This window comes from Uloborus diversus, chromosome 1, assembly GCF_026930045.1.
Source record: "Uloborus diversus isolate 005 chromosome 1, Udiv.v.3.1, whole genome shotgun sequence".
In the NCBI taxonomy this organism is placed as follows: Eukaryota; Metazoa; Arthropoda; class Arachnida; order Araneae; family Uloboridae; genus Uloborus; species Uloborus diversus.
Window position 1 is genome coordinate 227,053,094 of NC_072731.1, and position 21,065 is coordinate 227,074,158.

Below are 21,065 nucleotides of genomic sequence, written 5' to 3' on the forward strand. Positions count from 1 at the left end.
TAAAAATGTTGGCCCTAAATGAAAGAACGAAGTTTTCTGCATTTGATATTTATTTGAAACTTCCAACTGATATGCAGTAGGAGCTATAATCTTGTTAAGTAAATTTTAAATGAAATTCTAAGCCTTTATATGTGTGATTGGTAGCGATTTCATAGTTGGAAGATAAAGGGAAAATGCTCAATGATTTAAAATTTTTACCTGCTGTCGGTTCATATTTGTTAACAAATGTGTAATCTGACCCGCGAAATTCAACTTAATATGAGGTCGAATCTCTGGGAGGTTTTGGTTTTTTAATTTTTAATTTAGTATTAGTTTTTGTTACTGATTTGGGGTTTCTGTTATTCTTCATTTTTGTTTTTCTCGGCATCCTTCCAAAAAAGTGAGACTAAATTCTCTATTGTATTTCCTGTTTGTAAAGGTGTTCCCGGCTTTGTATTTCGTTGGTCGGAGTAAGTTCGGTGGAATGGGTCTGCTGCATTCATGCTGAAATAAAATGCGAAAAACTATTTCTAGCCTGTGTAGTAGCAGCTTTACACTCTTGTTCCTGTATCCTACACCTACCGAGCAAGCTAGAAATAATTTTTCACATTCCATCTAAGCATTAATGCAGCGCTGGCCCATTCCTTCCAACTCTCCCTCAATCTTAACGGAGATTTCTATAAAGAGTAAATCAGTCTTGATTATATTTTTGCCGCGGTTGACATTTTTTGAAGAAACTGCAATTATTCTGACGGGAATACCTTCTGTAACAAATTTTACACTTGGACAGTTGAATTGGGTAAAAAAAAAATTGAGATCCGTATCCGTATTCGCGGATCTACTTTTTAACGATTCGGCACATCACTACAACAGAGTGGGAAAAGTCGAGTGGTTATTTTGCTAGTTCTCTTTGAATTTAAAACATAAATACTGTTAATTTGGAAATTTTTGTTATGCATTGCCTACATGATAAAAGATCGTATGAATAAGAGAATGAAAGTAAAGAAATATTTTCTCTGTTTCGTACCACCATCAATCTGGTAATATCTTAACTATATTAGTAACACTTGTAATTTATTCTAGTCAGGAAAAGTTATCTCTGAAGATTAAAACATATAGAAATACAAGCAAATTTCAAAATAATGATACTCATATGGTTATTTTGTTGAAACTAAAAAAATATTATTGTCATTATGAAATGATAAAGTTCTTGTCATTAACATTTAAATTTTTGAGACCTACCTATTCATAATTTTATGAGGACCTGTTATGTGCAGTATTTATCTAATATTAAGCAGGGTTGGTAAAAAAAAAAAAAAGTATAAAAATGTATAATAGTGAGAAAAAAAATTCAAAATTGTAATCAGTAGAGGTCGGTAAAATGGGGACTCTGAGAAAAAAGGTGTTTACAGGTTGACAAGATTCCAAACCTCCTGATGATTTAAAAGATGAAATTAAGTTTGATTCTTATTAAACAAGGATGTATAACTATCTGCACATAACCAATTTGGAAAAAAAAAATTTCACAAAATACACCTTTTTGAAAATAAAATGTTATTTTTGACTTCCTTTCTCAACTTAGGTAATTTTTAAAAAATAGTGAAAAAACAAAAATACAGAAACCCTTAAGTGGAGACAATTTTGATAGTATTTAGAAAGTTTGTACTAAATTTCAAATAAATCCGTGCATTAGAACTTGATATCTTGTCAACCGTATTGAAAAAAGTAAGTTTCGCGAAAAACACATTCAAAGTTTGCAGTTGCATTTCAAGCAGTCTGAGTGGTTTAATGATATGCTTATATGGATATTTTTTTTAACAGCCAAACATTGTTCCTTCCTATACCTCAACAGGGTTCATACCCTTTAGGCAGAAAAAAATTCAAGCACTTTTCAAGTACTTCTCAAGGTAAAAAATTTTGTTTTCAAGGCAATATCATAAATTTGTACTAAAAATATTGTATGCAGATTTCATTTACTACAAACACATAGAAATAAGGCAATAATACAAAAAAGTGTAGGAAAACAAAATTGCTTTTTCTACAACGAGAGACGCTTTGATGAAAGATCTACTGCGTTGAAAGTTTTTCTGAAAATGTTTGAAAAGTTTGGTCATAAAGAGAAGCAGATACCAAGAGGTTTAATTTTGAGGTTTTTCAAAGGTTGCAGCAGTCAGAGGTTTGTATATTTTCTAGAATTAGCAAATTAATAATTTAAAAAAAAACCTTTCATAAGTGCTTTTAACTTTTATGGGAAGAAACTAAAATACTCAAGTTCAATGGCATTACCAGAGAGGAGTTTTTGAAGTCACTCCCCCCCCCCCCCCGTTTCAACATTTATTTCCAATATCTATACAGTGGTTTATTACAATATAAGGGCGGTTAGGACAAAAACACTACCCAGAAAGTTATTTCAGTTTGCACTATTAAGTTCTAAAAATATTAGGTTTGCAAATCATTTATAAGTATGCAAATCAATTATTCGTATGTATTTATTAGCTGTTCAGCCAATAAGGCATTTCAACTGTCCTCGAGTAAATTTAAAAATTAGGAAGTAAGAAAAGTTTATGAAAGTCCACAGTCCAGTATCTACACCTCAAAATATACAAAAGCAGCTTAAGCAGTGATAAATACTCTGAATGCAAACTTGAGCCTATTCAGCTTTCATTGATTAACTTGCAATAGACAATAAATGTGCAAGTTCAGATTTATAGAGCCATATTTCGAAATTGAAAAGATTCACAAGAAGTTGACATATATTACGACAAAAGTAGTTTTATTTTGGGAACAAATGGGTATTGTTGAAATTAGAATTTAAATTTAGAAAGGCAATAATATTCATGTGTAATTGTGATTTGTGAGTTCATAAAAAATTACCTGAAAGTTTCAAAGAGCAAAATGGGGCGAGGGGGGGGGGGAAATAATTTTTAAAACTAAGACCCCTATTACTTGAATATACATATGTACAACAATAACTTTTGCTATGCATACAATTCATAAAATAGTTTATTAAGTCAAAATATTCTGCATAGAAATACCATGCCCAGTGCCTGTTGATAACCAGCAACAGGCACTGGGCCTAGCTAGGCTGGTACTGGTCAATTTATTAGATCCAAATGAAGATGAATGACCCTCCGTAAGCTAACTACCCCTTTGCTGATTAAAGCCTCTTTCAGTAAGCTCCAAGTACCCACAACCTTAATAAAGTAGTAATTTTGAACATTTGAGGAAAAGGGGAAAATTGGAGATATAGGGAGGTAAAAGCATAAAAACGAACACTACTTTATTTCAAGTGAATAATCATAACACAACCACCCCTGTTATACACCTTATTTATTTTAGCAGACATAAAAAAATGATGTACTTATAAATTTATATAAATCAACTTTATATTTAAAATACAAACTTTAAGTTAATTTGTTAGGTGCTCAACTGCTGAAATTTAAATTTTTTTAAAAAAAATCTGTTATGACCAAAAATTAGGTAAAGATAATCATTCAAAATTGCAAAAATAAATAAGCAAATAATTAAACAAGACCAAGAAAATAAGTTCTTTAACTCTTTAGTTACTAAAATAAAAAATAAAATAAGCTAATCTGATGTAGCAGTGTCAAAATAACTACTAATTGCCAAAAATATAAAAATATTTACAAAATGCAAAAGGATTGAAATCTCAAACAAGGGAAGCAAATTTTCGCAAATTAAGTTTAATGTTGTCATGTTTCCCATAAAATAATTTTATATTTTACTGAAATTAAACATAAAATATGCTAAGCTAGGTAACAAATATGAAAATAACATCCGATTAGTGAATATATTTAAATATTTGCAAGATGCAAAAAGATTGAAATTTCAAACACGAGAAGCAATTTTTCGCAAAGTCTGAGTTCGTTCGACGTGGCATGTTTCCCATGAAATAAATTTATTTGTTTTATATTTAAATTAAACAAAAAATATAGTAATCTAAGGTAGCATATGCGAAACTAACATTTGATTAGCCAAAATATTTAAATATTTGCAGGATGCAAAAAGATTGAAATTTCAAACACAAGAGCAATTTTCCGCGAAACCCGAGTAAGTTCAATGCTGTCATGGTTTCCAAATGAACTTCTTTGTTAATTAATGAAATTAAACAAAAAAAAAAAAAAACTAATCTAAGGTACCATGTGTCAAAATATCTTTCGGTTGTAAAAAACATCAAAATATTTACAAGATGCATAAGGATTGAAATCCCAAACACGGAAGCAATTTTTCGCGATGTTGCATACTGAACACATGTTCAGAAAATTGCATTGGTGAAATACTTTTTTAAAACTTCTAAGCAATTCGTTGATTTTTGAGAGAATTTAAGCACTAAGAAACTTTTTCAAGGTTTTCAAGCACTTGAAAATGAACTTTTTTTTTCAAGCACTTTTCAAGGTTTTTCAAGGGCGTACGAACCCTGCTCAAAAGCTACATTTATAGCAAATCTTTCAGTCATAAGAGCAGTTCTGCATTCTTTTGAAGCTTGGAAAGCTTGTACCTCAGAGCATTCAATATGCTGTTGATCTTGTTTTTCTATCTAGATGCAAATTACTTTCTGTTTGACTTTTTTTATCCGTTTTGTATTTAAAACCTGAATTTAACAATGAAAAAATACACAACACACACAGTGTTGGTAAAAAAAAGTTTTTTTTTTTTCAAATAAAAAAAAAGTTTTTTTGGTTTAAACCAGGTTGTTTTGGTTTAAACCGGGTTTTTTTGGTTTAAATACTATTTGCGAGAAAAACAATTTTCGGAAGGTAATTAAGGTTCCATGTAATTAACAGTTATATCTAATATCTTGATTAATTAAAGAGATAACAAAATCTTGTAACTAAAATAAATAATCAAAATAGCTTTCTGCGGGGAAATATTGATTAAAATGCTTGACTTAACATATTAGTATGCATGTATATATAGACCCTTTATGATACAAAATACTTCAAGAAGTGGTTGTGATGCGGGTTAAGATAAAATATAATGAAGATCCAAGAAAAAAACTTTATAAACCAACATAATATGAATAATTATCGAATAAAGGTAAAACTTATATTTTTAAGCATAATCTTTTCAAAAGATCAATTTTCATCTTTCTGATCTTATATAATGCTGATTTTTATATACACAATGTCGCAAATATTGAAGTAAAGCAAAATGTACAACAGTACATGATTGAACAGTCAAAAAATCGATTGCTGTTGTACTGACAAAGTTTTGAAAAAAAAGTGCTGCTCTATATTCGACTCCGTTCTTATTTTGAAAAGTTTTGGAAAAGATATCGACTATCGCTAAAACAAAGAACCAAATCAAAAATACAAAAATTGGGGTAACATGGCTTAAATTACAGCTTATTTACTGGCATACATGTTGCATCCAGCATTGAAGTTTAAAAAATATTAAATGCAAACTCTTTAGAACAAGTAAATGTGTAGCAAATTCTATTTCAAGAAAATTTTTTTGCCAAAAACGTTATATACGTGAAGTATAAACTTTTTTTTAAAAATTTGATTCAAAAAATATTATTTGTGTTCACCTGCAGAACAAATCTTAATTTTTAGGTGCAAACAATTAAGTTAGACTGTTGATTACCTTACAAGTCAAAGTTAAAATTCCAGGAAAGTGCAAATGAATGGGCAAAAATGTCACACCCCTGTAACAGGAGTGAGCAATATAATGGATTGCATCTACAATAAAAGATTCAATCCTTAGTAAATCTTAACTAATCATGCAAATTAAGCATAATGATGGAAGTTGACTGAAATCTGCTTTATGGCACATATATGAAATAAAAAATATATTAATATTTTTTTTCGATTAAAGCTTGTAATACGTTTTGAAGAAGCAACTTTGCAATTTTAATATTTATCTCTGCAACTTAGCTAGGAACTTAGCATAAATGGAATTTTACATTTTTTAATATGTGTGGGAAAATCAATGTAAACCTGCAAAATGGATTTTTTTTTTTTTTTTGGCTTTTAAAAAAAAAAAAATTTAAAAAAAAAACAATTGCTTTAAACCAAACAACCCTGAACACACATATACGGGGAACGTACATATATGTGGCTTGATGGTTGTCAGGTATATAAAGAGAAAAAAGAATTATTTCAATAAAATTAAATATAACTCTGAAAATAATTCAAATTTCTGTAAATCCTCTTAGAGGCTTATTCTTAAAGGTCTAAACTTTGAAAATGAAAAGAATCTATTTTTTACAATTTCTAGACTAGAATACCCCCCTTAAAATATCATGAATCTGTTTCACATGATTTATTTTTATTATTCTAAAAGATTTTCAGGTTAAAGAGAGGGCTTAAGTCTTTTTTTTTTTAATTTTGATTAATTATAATAGAAAAACGGGTAGTTGATGAATAGATTATCCATAAAAATAAATACTTTTTATTGAATATTGAAAAGTGGGACTTAAGCCCTTATAAAATAATCGATTCACTTACAGTGGGGACAAGTGAGGGAATGACATTTTGGTACATTGGATGTATATAATGTATTTTTTAACAAAATGTAGAAACTTTGCCTTTATCTTGTTAAACTATATTCTAGATTAGGGATTCTTAAACTTTTTCAACTTGCGGCATCTTTTGAAGATTTAGAATTTTCTCACAGCACCCTCGTCCATCTCTATTATGTTAATAAGTCTTTATTTTCAGGGTTTTCCCCCACACCTGCAGACAGTTCGTGCACATATGTGCAGCAGAGGATCATATCCTCCTCCAAAAATAGGGGTTACATTATAACCATGGCGAACTATGGATAATTCATACTACAACCTACTTTTCTAGATTATCCAAATTTCGGAAAAAAGTAACTGCACACAACATTCCTTTTGAATTTGTCAACCACCCAATTTAGGTTTCAAGAATGGTATGCAGCTTTTTTTTTATTCTAGCTAAACTTCAGGAACCCATGTAGAATCAAAATTTACCGTAAAATAAGATCAGTTGGTTTTGATTCTTCTGCAACAACTTTTGCCTGGAAGTTAAAAATGGCTTGTTGAGAACACTTTATTAATAGGCTTTTTGATGAGGATGAAAGAGGATCTAGTGAATTTTGGTTATACCGTTAAGAAAATGGATGATTTCCTTACTGGTCAACCGGGCATTGTTTGGCACGTTCACCTTATGTATAACTGATACCACGGACACTTCACAGCACCCCTAATTTTCTCCTACGGCACCCCAGGGTGCCATGGCATCTAGTTGGAGAACCCCTGTTCTAGATCAGTTTCCCAAACTGTGGTCCGTGGACCCCTGGGGGTCTGCAGTTAATATATCCTGCTGAAACGTTAAATATAATTAAGATTGAAGGACGAGTAACGATATTATATTCAAAAAGAAAGCACATTTATGAGGAATAAAAAGATTCTTGCTTAAGTACATGCAGCAACTCTCCCCTCCCTTGGAAGTAAACACACTACACATTAATTTTGTGTGCATGACCAAGTTCACATTTGTTACTAAACTTAACTTTTTTTGTACCTAAGATTTATACATTTCCTTATCTAAGTATTTTTTGAAAATTAAATGATAGTGCTGCAGCAAACAATAAAATCGTGAAGACACTAAAACGTGTTAAAAAGGTTGGGCTAAATTTAATCGTCAACATTCAAAATTTCAAGCAAAGGCTGAAATAGGTCAAATGCTATAGTTTGCAGTCGATTTTAATAATGGAGTACCACTCTTAATTTGTTGCATAATATGCTTGGTTTAATCAGCAAAATCATTTGAAGTGAAAGTAAACGTTTGACGCTTGACATTTGCATACAGTCACGAAATTTTGGTAAATCATTCTGGTCAAATTGTCACAGCTTGAAACATTTAGTGCTCAGAATATATTTATATTATTAGCATACTTCATACTACATTGAACTCGCACCTGCTGGACTCAGTTGATGTAGTTAGTATGTGGTGAACTGATGAACAAGAGCGGTGAGCAAGGTTGTAGCACTGGTGCAAGTGGAATTAGTTAATGTTTTTTTCTGCATTAACGGAAGCATACCTTTTTAGAATCATAATTACATTTAAAGCATTAATAATGCATTGATTGCGATGAATGAAACTACTTGCAGTTTCTGGGGACTGGGGTGATCGACGGATTTCCCTATAATTGAGGCACACTTAAGCAGGCAGCATTGTGAAGGCTACGCATATCCTGGTCACAGCATTACAAAGCTGTCAGGGTAGGTTTGCCCGAACCATAGTTAATAATTAAAATCCTAATGCACCATAAAAGTGCAACTTATGTAACAAAATTAACACACTTAAACTAGGCTAACAGTGTTTAGTTCACTAACTTCAAAAGTTAATTTTTATTAGTAAACTTGTAGAAATTTGGTGACGTCATTTTTATTCCTAATTGAACTTGCAAAAAATAATAATGTTAAAAATTAAAACTTGACAAAAGCTCTGAAAAATATTCAGAACAATGAATAATTAAATTTAAAGAAAAGCATAATAATATATTAGAATTTTTTTTTTTTGCGCTAGCTGGGGAAGGGGGGGGGGGGGGGGGTCCGCGGAGGTCTGAAGTTTGGGAACCTCTGTTCTAGATAATGAAATCCCTAGAAATATGTCAGTCATAAAATGTTCATAAAATTACAACGAGAACATGAAAATGACAGTTACTGTGAGAATGACCTATATTGATTAGTTATGTTTTTCCTCCCCCCTCCCTTTGCTTGGAAAATCAAGGGATGCATAAGTGTGAGAACCACTATTGAAGATTAAAAGAATAAAAATTACAATATATATTCATTTGTACTTCTTCCAATACAATTTTATTTTATTTTTACACATAGAATCCTCTTCAGAATAGCTTTAAATAAATGAAAAGTAAATTTAAAATATTTATGTGTGACAACGGTAAACATAGTTCAGAAGAAAGTACTAAAGCAAAACCATCATCAAATGTGCTTTTTGTTTTTTAATAAGAAACCTGATGACATACAGAGCAAAGCCTTAGTGTTTTAGGGAATATCCCAAGGTGCCACAAACACTCACAGTATATTTGACATAATTATATCACAAACTGGTAGCTTTGGGATTTTTATTTTTTTTTTTATTTTTTACAATCATAACAATTATATATATCATATGGTTTGCGATCATAAATCAGACAAGAAGAATAGCTTTCAAGTGAAACATTCAGCTCTTGCTGTTTTGTTGAGCGAGCAGGCATATATATATATATTTCTACCAAAACTATGACAAAGATATTTGACTATCTTTATTTTTATAGCTAGTCACTGATCTTAAATATTAAAATTCATGGACTACAAATCACAATATGAAAAACGAGTAATAATAGCTCAGTTATAATCCAATCAAAATCATGGCCACATTTTTTTCTGTAATTTCTTTATTTTTCATTTTGGAATCACCACTTGAAGCAGTTGGTGATGTTGATGATCACCCAAAAAGACAGAAGCATACGCTTAAATCAAGCCCTGCCGCATATTGAATTAAACAGGAAAAACAGCATCAGCTAGGCTCAGTGATACTGTGCAGATGATGCAGATATTCTTTTTACATAATTATTCCTGTTCATCTCCAAGATCATGTTTTACTTTGGAAAAGTCGAAGTCCTCACCAGTTCCTCGTTTAAAGATGTTAAGTACATCTAGACAGGTAGTTTCAAAGTGAGATGTTGCATCATATGACTCTGATATAAATATCTACAAATAAGAAGTAAACATTTTTAGATTACATCAACAATTTTTAAGGTTATAAAGGAATAGAAAGAATATAATATTACTTACTTGGCTTGCTTCACCATAATCTTTAGGTTTGAAAACATCACTAACCCATACAAACCTATAAGGGAAAATATCTATGGTAAAATGTCAATTTTGAAATGGATTTCAAGAGCATCAGAATTTATATTTTTAAACACTTAAAAATGTGAAAGGAACAATAGACATAAAAGTATTCAGTACAGTACTGAATACTTTTTTATCTATTATTCAGGAGTAAAAGTGGATTCAAGTTAAATTTTCTGAAATAAGTGTGAAATTTTTCAGAAGCTATGAGGAAGCTCACCCCCCCCCCCAATTCATCTTTCTCAGTGTGGTAATAAATTACAGCATTTGATTCAATAGGAATTTTTGCAGGGTTTTTTGTGATCTAAAATTTCCGAAAATTTTAGGCTGACAACACATTTTAAAACTAAAAAAAAAATAATAATCAAAAAACCCCTTTAAAAAGGCTTTTTTTTTACTCTTTTTTATAACGATTTCAATGATTTTTGTATGCATATTTCAAAAGTTTTTATGAATTTATATACATTAAAATTGATATTTTTCGCTATAAAAGTAACGTCACAGAAATGGTGAAATGATGTCTGTAACGGGCTCACGTCCAGGAGTCCCTGGAGCACAGTCTTGAAATTTCATGCAAAATTACTAGATCCCTGGGGGTTATTTTAAATTTCAAATTAGTTTTCTTGTAATTAATTTTTTAAGCTAAAATTTCACATATATTGACAATTAAAGGTATGAAAGATTCCCTATGCTTCTTAACATTCTATGTCGTTCGAAAGAGATATTTTTTTTTCTGCATCAGATGAAGCGTGTTCCAATTTTCTCAATTAATTAGATAGAAATAAACCTTTTACAAGTGAAAAGGTACTTGGATGTAGTAAATATGCAGCAGATGTTAACTATTATACAACAACAAATTATCTTACTTTTGTTTAATTGGTCCCAATAGGTCTAAACCAGGTTTTATTTCTTGTTCTGGATTGTCAGATTCCACAGTAGTACTCACCATGGCAACAAACCAACCCTTTGCTGCCACTTGATGTGTATAAGATACAAGGGATACATAGATATCTAGGAATAAATGAAATGAAGTATGATTTAAGTGCAGAAAGGAGCTGTATGAAAAGATGATATACATTTCAATAAAATTAGAGCCTGCTAATCAAAAACAGAAAAACAACTATTTCTTGCCTGATTTTCTGCCAACTTGTTTCTGTGGAATGATAATCTGGCATGAAAGAGCATCTCTAGTATTTGGAATGGGGTGATTCAAAAGGCAGATGCATCTGACAACCTAAATAAGAAAATCATCCATATATATATTCAAAGGAACAAAATAAAAATTACAAAACCTCAATCATCACTTAAGAAATTAAGGGTGAAAACTTAAAGAGAATTTTTTTTTCCTTGTGCAGGATACAAATTTCATTTGCTAGGTGTTATAAAGAAAAGAGAGAAAAAAATCTTTTTGTTTCAGATTCATCATTGATCAATGGTCTGTCATGGATAGAGATGGAAACAATCCAGGGGAAAACTAAATGGGGGGGGGGCTGGTTTTTCCTCAGAGGTGCTCGTTTTCATTCGGGAGAAAAATTGAAATTTTTGAAATTTTCTGCACAAAATAATGTATTTAAAAATTTTTAATATTTACATTACATTTTCTGAATAAATATACATACATATATTATTCTTCAATATCCCACATGAAAGAACTAAAACTGATAATGCAAGCAGAAAGATAATTTAATTTCCCTGTGCACCAAAACATTGTTATACTTTTCTCACTAAAACTGCAAATGTATATGCAGGATAGAATTACATCAATAACAGCAATTGGTGATTGGTGAATATGTTTAAAATAAAATTTTAGTACATTTTCATTCCGGGTTAGGTTTTTGATGTCAAAAAGTGGTTTTCAATGTGACATGGGTATATTACTGGTTAAACTGTTAAAAAAAAAAAAAAAAAAAAACCTTAGGTGAATAGGAGCTTGTAACAGCTGTCATACATTATAAAATTTAATTAGAGTATGGGTAAAACACAAGCCTTTTAATTAATTAAAATTAAAGTTAAACTTTAGAATTTAAATCTCTGAGCAGAAGAGAATTAAACATTTTAAGAAATTTAGGGTCACAGATTACTCTTTCATGAGCCGCATGGATTTTACCTGGCCGACTTTTTCTGCCTTGTCTGGAACGTATGAAGGGTCACAGTAGACTTGCTTGCACCTTGCAGTTTCATTTCCTGAACGTACGCCAACAACTTTGCCATTCTCCATGACTAATTCATCGATAGGTTTATCAAGCATATAGGTTCCTCCATAGATAGCACTTAATCTAAAATAACAAGAAGGTATTTAGAAAAACAATAAGAATTTTAAAAAAAATTGTGTGGTTTAATGCTGTCACAGAAATCTATTCAATAAAAAAAAATCAAAATTAATTAACCACCTAGCTACAGATATTTATTTTGAAACAAAATTGACCATTCCCCCCCCTCTCTTAAAAGTTATAGATCAAGAACATGATTATGCTCAGATAAGTCTTGGCAGTTTCTGGTATGTGTTGCATACAGCCCACTTTAATCCTCTCCCCCGCAGTGGTCACAAAAAAGGACACCAATTTAAAATTTTCTAAAAAGATTTTCCTTCTTTAAAACCACAAAATTGCTGCAGAGATAGTATTTTGTTCTCTTTAGTGATCATGGATGGAAGCAAGAACAAAAAGCGCTTTGCTGTCTCAATTTCTTGCTCATATCTCCCCAATTTTTGAATCCAAAAATGTGGAATTTTCATAACAGTATTTTTAATTTGCTCTGAAACAGTCGACAATTTTTCTTCATTTTACCAGGGGTGTTCAATTGCATTTTTGCACAAGATTCAAATTAATTTTAAAATGGATAAATACAATTTTTTCCTGCCCTAGGTGGGCAGTATGAACAAATGGTGACATCACCCACTGCAAGAAAAAAAAAATTTGACTGTAAAATCTATATATAGATGATAGATTACTTTCACTCATTGTGTTTTCCCCCTACACTTCAAAAATTTTATTGACTCGCCCCGGAAATGGTTAAACTCCCCACTAGCTAGAGCTAACATTTTAAAAAATCTTTGTAAATGTGCCAAACTGCAGGGGAGCTAATTATAGGGAACTAAAGATTCAGCTTAATGAGATATTTACTTGTTTGGATTAAAATAAAATTCACCAATTCTTTTTGATCTGCTCATTATTTTCAACGATTTTTGGCTTTGCTTATTAGTAAAATACATAAATACTTATCTTCAACTTAAAATACTTATATAAATCTCCCACCCCCCTCCCCAGAAAAGAATTTTTTTACAACCTGATGATCAGAGAAAGATTTTTTTTTTAAAGTCAAATAATTATTGGTCTCAACCAGAAAATCAATTAGAAAGTTATGCCTGTCTCCCAGATAGCAACTTTGAGGTCCTTGAAATCTTAAAGAAACACTGAGGAGGAGCATGAGTTTTTGTTCATCAATTTTTTTTTCCTTCTTTTAAAATGTGGAAGGACTTTGAATCAACTAATAAACTGAACTCAGTGATGCAACAGCCCATGGGGGACTAGGGCAACAGTTCCATTCATTGCTTATGAGACCAAGAGGTTCTGGGGTGCAAAGCAGATGTTCCAGTTAGGTGGGTAACCGAATGCATTTTGTTCACAAAAAATATTACACTTCTAATGCTTTTGTCTTGAAAATCTCTGAAGTCATTTAAATTTCATAAGAATTATTTTCTAATTTTTAAATTTGTAGAAACTTAAATACAGATTTGGAGTTTTTGAATAAAACATTTGACACATTTCGGATAGGCGACATTTTGGGACAGCGACATTTTGACCCCAAACCGCCACCAAGTACCCACAATAGAATTTTTTTCGGAACTGGACATCTTTCATTTAGTTTTTAGTGTAATTTTTTGGTCTTTTGACCCTAGGATGAAGATTCCACTGCTGATCAATTCTGGCTTCATCTACTTATTTAGTTTATTTTGGTATGAAATCTTGTGTGCTTTCCATTTTATCTGTTTTTATTCTCTATATTTGCACTTTAAATAATTTGACTATAATATGTACATATGTATATCTAATACAGATGGACATGGGTGCTGCGATCGGAAAAGTTTGGGCACCCCTGTCGTAAGCATGAAAATTTTGTTCAATTCCTTTTAAAATTATTTCTAATGAAACATATTAGCTTTCATGTTAGTGTGGGACAAAATATCAGTTCGACATCATTACCTTGCAAAACCTTGAGGAAGTTCTCCTAGGCCATATAAAGGGTACAGATATGGGCTTTTTCCATAGCGTGCCAAGGAGTCACTATAAAGTTTGATTCTGTTGACAGTTTCTAAACATGGTTTTGCCAAATAACTGAAAAATAAAATATGTTAAAGCAACACAAATCACTATTACATTATGATAACAAAACTTCATAACTCTAGGGTACAAAGAACCACTTGATTAAAGGTGATGCAAAAATATTAATATAATTATAAAACTTTCTAATATATATTATTATTTTTTTTTTTTTTGTGAACATAGTAATTTACACAACTTCTAACTGTGGTTTAAGCTTTGTCAAAGGTTCATACAGTTACAGGGATGTACCGACCAAAATTCACTTATGGAACAATCTTGGGAGCAGGAAAAGTGTGAGTTTGGAGCAGATTGGAGCAGTAAAACGGTAAATTTGGAGCAGCCTGGAGCAGTAAAATTGCAAATTTAGAGCAGCCCGGAGTACTTACACCTATGCAGGGTAGCTACATTCAAAATTAATTTACGTCCGTTATTTTCATTTCATTCACCTGTAATTTTGATCGCTTATTTGTAGCACTACGATTAATATGTGCAATAAATTTTATTCCTTTCCAATGAGTCCTTCATGTTGTTGCAATTTTCACGAAAATGAGTGTATATATATAAACATATATGTTATATAGTGAACTACTTGATTAACAAATCTGAAGGCCAAGCAAAGGCAATATTAAAACCTTTTATTTCTTACTGTTTGATATTTAATCACAAAATTAATAATTTAAAATCAATAATAAGCACAAAATAATAATAAAATTAATAATTAATTACAATGAAAAATTTTTTTATAAAAAAGGAATTTTATGGAAAAAATATGAAAAATGAAATATTAATTTAAAAAAATTTTAAGACAAGCTAAGAATATGAGGGAAATGCTTGAATCTGAGAAACTTGGAAGTACAATAAAACCTGTAAAGTTGACCACCCTTTTAACCTTACCACCTGTTTTAAGTTGACCGCCTTTTTCGGGCACAGAATTAGTATTATATTATACTAGCAGTACCTGCACAGCGATGCCTGTGCTAAATTTAATGAAAGTCCGTTGAATTAAAAAAATTGACGCCCCCTCCCCTTCCGATGTGAAATGATCATTTTTGTTTGTATAAAATGCATACACACCTTTTCAAAAAAAAAAAAAAAACTATTAAATTTTCTTTGGAGGTTACACTGTATCTGCATATTCATCACCAGAACATTAGAATTCCGATTTTTGCTATCTAAGGGGCCCCAACCAAAATTAGAGAGCAATTTTCTGTCCTAAAATCTTAAGGAACCCAAGATTAACTAGTATGTTGTGGCCATCACGAAACTTTCTTCTATATTTTTCTTTTTTTTTCTGATCCCTCCCCATGCTTGACGAGGAAGCAATATTCCCAACAAAAACAAAATTACACATGCAAAAACTTGACGACTATCCCAATGTCTGAATTATTGCAAAAGCAAAGCAAAGAGCGAAAATTGAAAGTTTTTTTAAAAGCCTTGCTTGAATTAATTACAAATATTTTATTTGTTAACAAACATAAGATGGCAACAGTTAAAAATTTTAAATCATTGAGATAATATTTCCTATCATTTCCATACAATTAAAATCACGAGAAATACGCAGACGACAATCTATTACGATTTATCTTTCTTATTGTTGCATTAATAAAAATATTTTTATTCGCAAAAAAAAAAAAAAAAAATCAACACCTCTTGGAGCGATCGGCGTCAAAATTGAACCAAAGCCTGTTTACACATGGATTCACATATATTCCAAATTTCAACCAGAACGTAGCATTACTTCTTGAGATAGGACACTCAAAATGGAAAAAAAGAACGGGTGATTGCGCTACCCCCTTTTTAGCTGTTGACACAAAAATAAAATCAGTTCTTATACCCACTAAGGGCTACTTGCCGATAAATTTTTCTTTCATTCCGTTCATTATTTCTTGAGATACAGCAGTCACAATTGACGACAAAAAACGTTCTATAGCTCAACCCCCGTTTGCATTATTGACACCAAAATTGAATCAGCACCTGTTCCTGTTAATACCAACATATGGACCAAATTTTGTTTGATTCCGTCAGTTACTTCCTGAGTAATAGCAAGCACGCGTAACTCGAAAAACGTCCCATTGCTCCACCCCCCTTGGAGGAATTCGCGCCAAAAACTAATGGGCACAAGTTCACATAGGGGCACATATGTGTACCAAATTTCGTTCGATTTCATGCGGTAGTTTTTGTTGTAGAGCGGCCACAAAAAACTGGTCACACACAGACATGACACACATACACACACACATACAGACAGACAGACATTTTCCAAAAATGGTCGAAATGGACTCGGCACACCTCAAAACGTTCGAATCCGTCAAAATTCGAAATTCGAAAATTTGCACGAATCCAATACTTTCTTCTATATATTAGATATAGAAGAAAGTAAAAACTGGTGAACAATATTTTTTCTGATGGCATTCGCTTAAATCAATTTGGATGCAACTGGATTGACATTTTCGAGTGGGCGTGGCAAGAAGACGAACTTACAAGTACGCTTCTTCTAAAAACAAAAGATAAGAAAGGGTGAAAATAATGGTCAATACAAAATTTTTCAAGTCAAAGGAGCAGAATCACGTAATAAATTAAAACGATCGAGTTTTTCAAAAGTGGATGCAATCGAATTTTGGAGTGCGAAAAAAATTGGAACTTCGTCAAAAACATCGTACAAACAAGCTCCAAATGCACAAACTTGATGATAGTCTGCAAAAACTGCCAAATATGTTGAAGAAACTGCAACATTACAAAAACTAGTATGTTGTGGCCATCACGAAACTTTCTTCGATATTTTTCTTCTTTTTTTTTCTGATCCCTCCCCATGCTTGACGAGGAAGCAATATTCCCAACAAAAACAAAATTACACATGCAAAAACTTGACGACTATCCCAATGTCTGAATTATTGCAAAAGCAAAGCAGAGAGCGAAAATTGAAAGTTATTTTAAAAGCCTTGCTTGAATTAATTACAAATATTTTATTTGTTAACAAACATAAGATGGCAACAGTTAAAAATTTTAAATCATTGAGATAATATTTCCTATCATTTCCATACAATTAAAATCACGAGAAATATGCAGACGACAATCTATTACGATTTATGTTTCTTATTGTTGCATTAATAAAAATATTTTTATTCGCAAAAAAAAAAAAAAAAAAAATCAACACCTCTTGGAGCGATCGGCGTCAAAATTGAACCAAAGCCTGTTTACATATGGATTCACATATATTCCAAATTTCAACCAGAACGTAGCATTACTTCTTGAGATAGGGCACTCACAATGGAAAAAAAGAACGGGCGATTGCGCTACCCCCTTTTTAGCTGTTGACACCAAAATAAAATCAGCTCTTATACCCACTAAGGACTACTTGCCGATAAATTTTTCTTTCATTCTGTTCATTATTTCTTGAGATACAGCAGTCACAATTGACGACAAAAAACGTTCTATAGCTCAACCCCCGTTTGAGTTATTGACACCAAAATTGAATCAGCATCTGTTCCTGTTAATGGCAACATATGGACCAAATTTTGTTTGATTCCGCCAATTACTTCCTGAGGAATAGCAAGCACGCGTAACTCGAAAAACGTCCCATTGCTCCACCCCCCTTGGAGGAATTCGCGCCAAAAACCAATGGGCACAAGTTCACATAGGGGCACATATGTGTACCAAATTTCGTTCGATTTCATGCGGTAGTTTTTGCTGTAGAGCGGCCACAAAAAACTGGTCACACACAGACGTGACACACACACACACATACGTACACACACAGAGACAGACAGACATTTTCCAAAAATAGTCGAAATGGACTCGGCACACCTCAAAACGTTTGAATCCGTCAAAATTCGAAATTCGAAAATTTGCACGAATCCAATACTTTCTTCTATATATTAGATATAGAAGAAAGTAAAAAATCACTTTTGGCGCAAGTTTGTTCAATTTTGGGGCAGAAAAGTCTATTTAGCGGTCTTTTGTAGCAGTTTGGCGCAGGATCGGCGATTGGCTCAGTTTGGCTCAATTGGTGCAGCTGGTACATCTCTACAGTTACAAAACAAGAAGGGTAAACCCAATCAAAATTATTCAATTGGAGTAGTTTGAAGTATACATACACAAGGAAGTCTGGCAATGACCATATTGTCACCTCAGAGCAACAGTAAGATATCTAATCCCAGAAATAACACTAAGATATCTTACTTTTGCTCTGAGGCAGCGATATGAGGTAGATTTTCATCTCATAAAGTTTCCCCAGTAAGGTCTATTCTCTTTGAATTCATGAGCTTAACATGTTAAAAATGTTTCTCTATAAGTAAGGTATTCTTGAAAAAGTTCACATTTTTATTTAAAGTTGACTGAAATTAGCATCGGATGTCGTTTATAGAGTAATGCCAAAAAGAAAATCAGCATTTTTAGAAAGAAACTTAGCTTTGATTTGGATTACAATTTTTAGAAAATTTAAGCCAATGATCAAAGTTTTCTCCCCCCCCCAACTGATGCTTTATACTCACCAGAAACTCTGAAGTTTTTTTATATCTAGAAATATGAATTTAAGAGTTTGTGGCAAGTTTACTTTTTCTTGTAAGTAAGAGCAAGGGAGTCAGTTGAGAGACTTGCTAGCTTTAATTTACTATATTTTAATTCTACTAATTTTAAATAAGATAATTTGCAATTTTTTTATATTCAAATTACTGCCTGGTTGCACTATATATGTAATCAATTATTTAATTGTGTGTTCTCTTATTACTGCTTGAGTTTTCACCTTGTGAACTAAAAAAATATTACATGCAATATACCAGTCGCCTGGTAACCCAGTCTGCAGTTTTGCCCTTGATATGGACTTACTAGTCTGGAATAGACGATAACCAAACACACCAAAGAGAGAGTTCGCAAACAAACCGAAGGGAGGTAACTTACTGCTTATGAAAATGCTGTTAATTTAATTCATAATTACTTTCATACTATTTATTAAAGAAAAAAAAAATGTTTTTGTATGTGATTTGCTAGCATTCCAGTTGCTGCCATCTTTTGAAAACTGTAAGATTAATTTAACTGCTATTCCCGTTCTCGGATGATTAAGCAGCTTCATACTGATTTTTAACTTGCTTATCAAAGTCAAAAAAATAAACTTTAAACTTTAAAGCCTTAAATGTCTTACTCATCATCACGATACAAAGCTAAAGCATGCCCAGTAAAATCAGCAGTGTCTTTATCCAAACCAAACTTTTCATAGAGTTGAGCAGTTGTCGTGACATTGACATCAACGTCCTTAAATGTTTTTGGATCTTCTGGATTGAATTCTTGTACATAAACTAAGAAATTTCGAAATCTCCTCTTTTCAAACATGCCCATCAAATCTGGAAAAAAAAATTAAATAACTAAAAAACATACGAAATTATTTTTTAAATGATCAAAATGGTTCACCACACTTTAAAACATTCAAATCTATCAAAATCTAAAATTCTTAAGAACCCAATATTTCTCTATACATTAGATATAGAAGAAAGCATTTATGAAAAAAAAAAAAAAAATTTACAAAAAAAAAAAAAAAACTTGAGCACACCAACTATTTTGTGGATAGAATTTTTTATTTGTTTAAGATTTCACCCCCTGGAGCCAAACTACAGGGTGTATTTTGTTTTTAATAATATCATTTAATACACCTAATCCCCCCCCCCCCGAAAATGTAGCAATTGAAGTGAAATATTTTTGATGAAATTTATAATGAATATTTAATAGATGTAAAAAGAGAAAAAAACACCAGAAAATTAACTTTTGTGAGTGTCAGATCATTATTCTTGTTTGCAATCTGTTAAAAGCAGTAAACAATGGGGGCTTGATTATTTAAAATTCTACTGAAGGCAATATATTTTACACAGGAGCAATTTTAATATTTTTTAAGTTCAGTGTATCAAACTAATTCTTCAGACAGAAAATTATTTTTTCTTTATTTACTTTCAAAACTAATGTTTTGTTTTAAAAAGCATTACAATATAAATGTAGCTACATGATGCATTAGCTTTCCAAGCCTAAAACGAATACTATTTTTTTCCTTTTCTTGTTTGGTTTTTAAACACTCTGCAGCATTGTTTTTTTTTTTTTTTTTTTCGAATCTAACTTGATTCTTTAGTATCCCAGCAATACTAAAACATTAAGCATTTGATTTGCATAGCTAAAAACGACACCAAGGTGAAACAACTTTGAAACTATGTTTTTGTTGCCATTTTATTAATAAAACTATTAAGAGGTTAAAGAAGGTATCAAATAAAATAAAGTGCAGAAAAAGACTTAAAGTATCACTGGAAAACACTAATTTAGTATAAAATGTAACAAGTTTTGTACTGAGGCTATAGATTTTTGTATTTCAAACAAATAAAAAAAAATAGGATGGATAGTGAAAATATCACTATTTGAAACTATCAAATGATTTTGGGAAAAAAAAAAATCTGGGAAGGGTTTGACATCACATTTTTATTTCAAGTAAATAAAAGATGGGGAGGCAGCTGAGGAGAAAGGGCATTCCTTAAGCAAATCACTTCAAAGGAAGCTTAAAATATAAAATTGCATTTTTATAATGCTACTAATTTTAACCGTTTACACGCCGAACTATTAAGAGTCTTTTTTTAAAGCTGGACATTTTTGATAGTTGATGTCTTCAATTTTTGTAATGTCTTCAATTTTTGTAAAAGTTTCAGGATGTGTTAGTGGTACTATGATAAGAAAAAGTAAAGTTTCTTTTTTAAAAAACTGATTTGTTTGTCCTTGAGTAGGGGTTAAAGTTTAAGGTCATGAAAAAAAAAGAGCTAAATGTATGATTGCTTTGCCTCAAAAGCAATAAGTGAACCGAGCCACCTTGTTACATGTCACAACTTTTCATAAATGTATTCTTATAAAAAATGCATGATGTCACACTTCTTGTTATTCCCTTACTCCCC

General features: G+C 31.5%; 1 protein-coding gene across 1 annotated transcript in view; it reads right to left on the bottom strand.

Moving 5' to 3' along the window:
- Nucleotides 1–8,772: 8,772 nt before the first annotated feature.
- Nucleotides 8,773–21,065, bottom strand: part of LOC129225494 (rab GDP dissociation inhibitor beta-like) — a 37,171-nt gene continuing 24,878 nt past the window's right edge. Inside the window, exons 4-10 of the mRNA XM_054859925.1 lie at nucleotides 19,289–19,487; nucleotides 14,032–14,163; nucleotides 11,937–12,105; nucleotides 10,961–11,063; nucleotides 10,696–10,840; nucleotides 9,770–9,824; nucleotides 8,773–9,685 (exon numbers count right to left, since the gene is read on the bottom strand). Coding sequence (XP_054715900.1) covers nucleotides 9,545–9,685; nucleotides 9,770–9,824; nucleotides 10,696–10,840; nucleotides 10,961–11,063; nucleotides 11,937–12,105; nucleotides 14,032–14,163; nucleotides 19,289–19,487 — 944 coding nt within the window. The 3' untranslated portion in view covers nucleotides 8,773–9,544. The remainder of the gene's footprint in view (nucleotides 9,686–9,769; nucleotides 9,825–10,695; nucleotides 10,841–10,960; nucleotides 11,064–11,936; nucleotides 12,106–14,031; nucleotides 14,164–19,288; nucleotides 19,488–21,065) is intronic.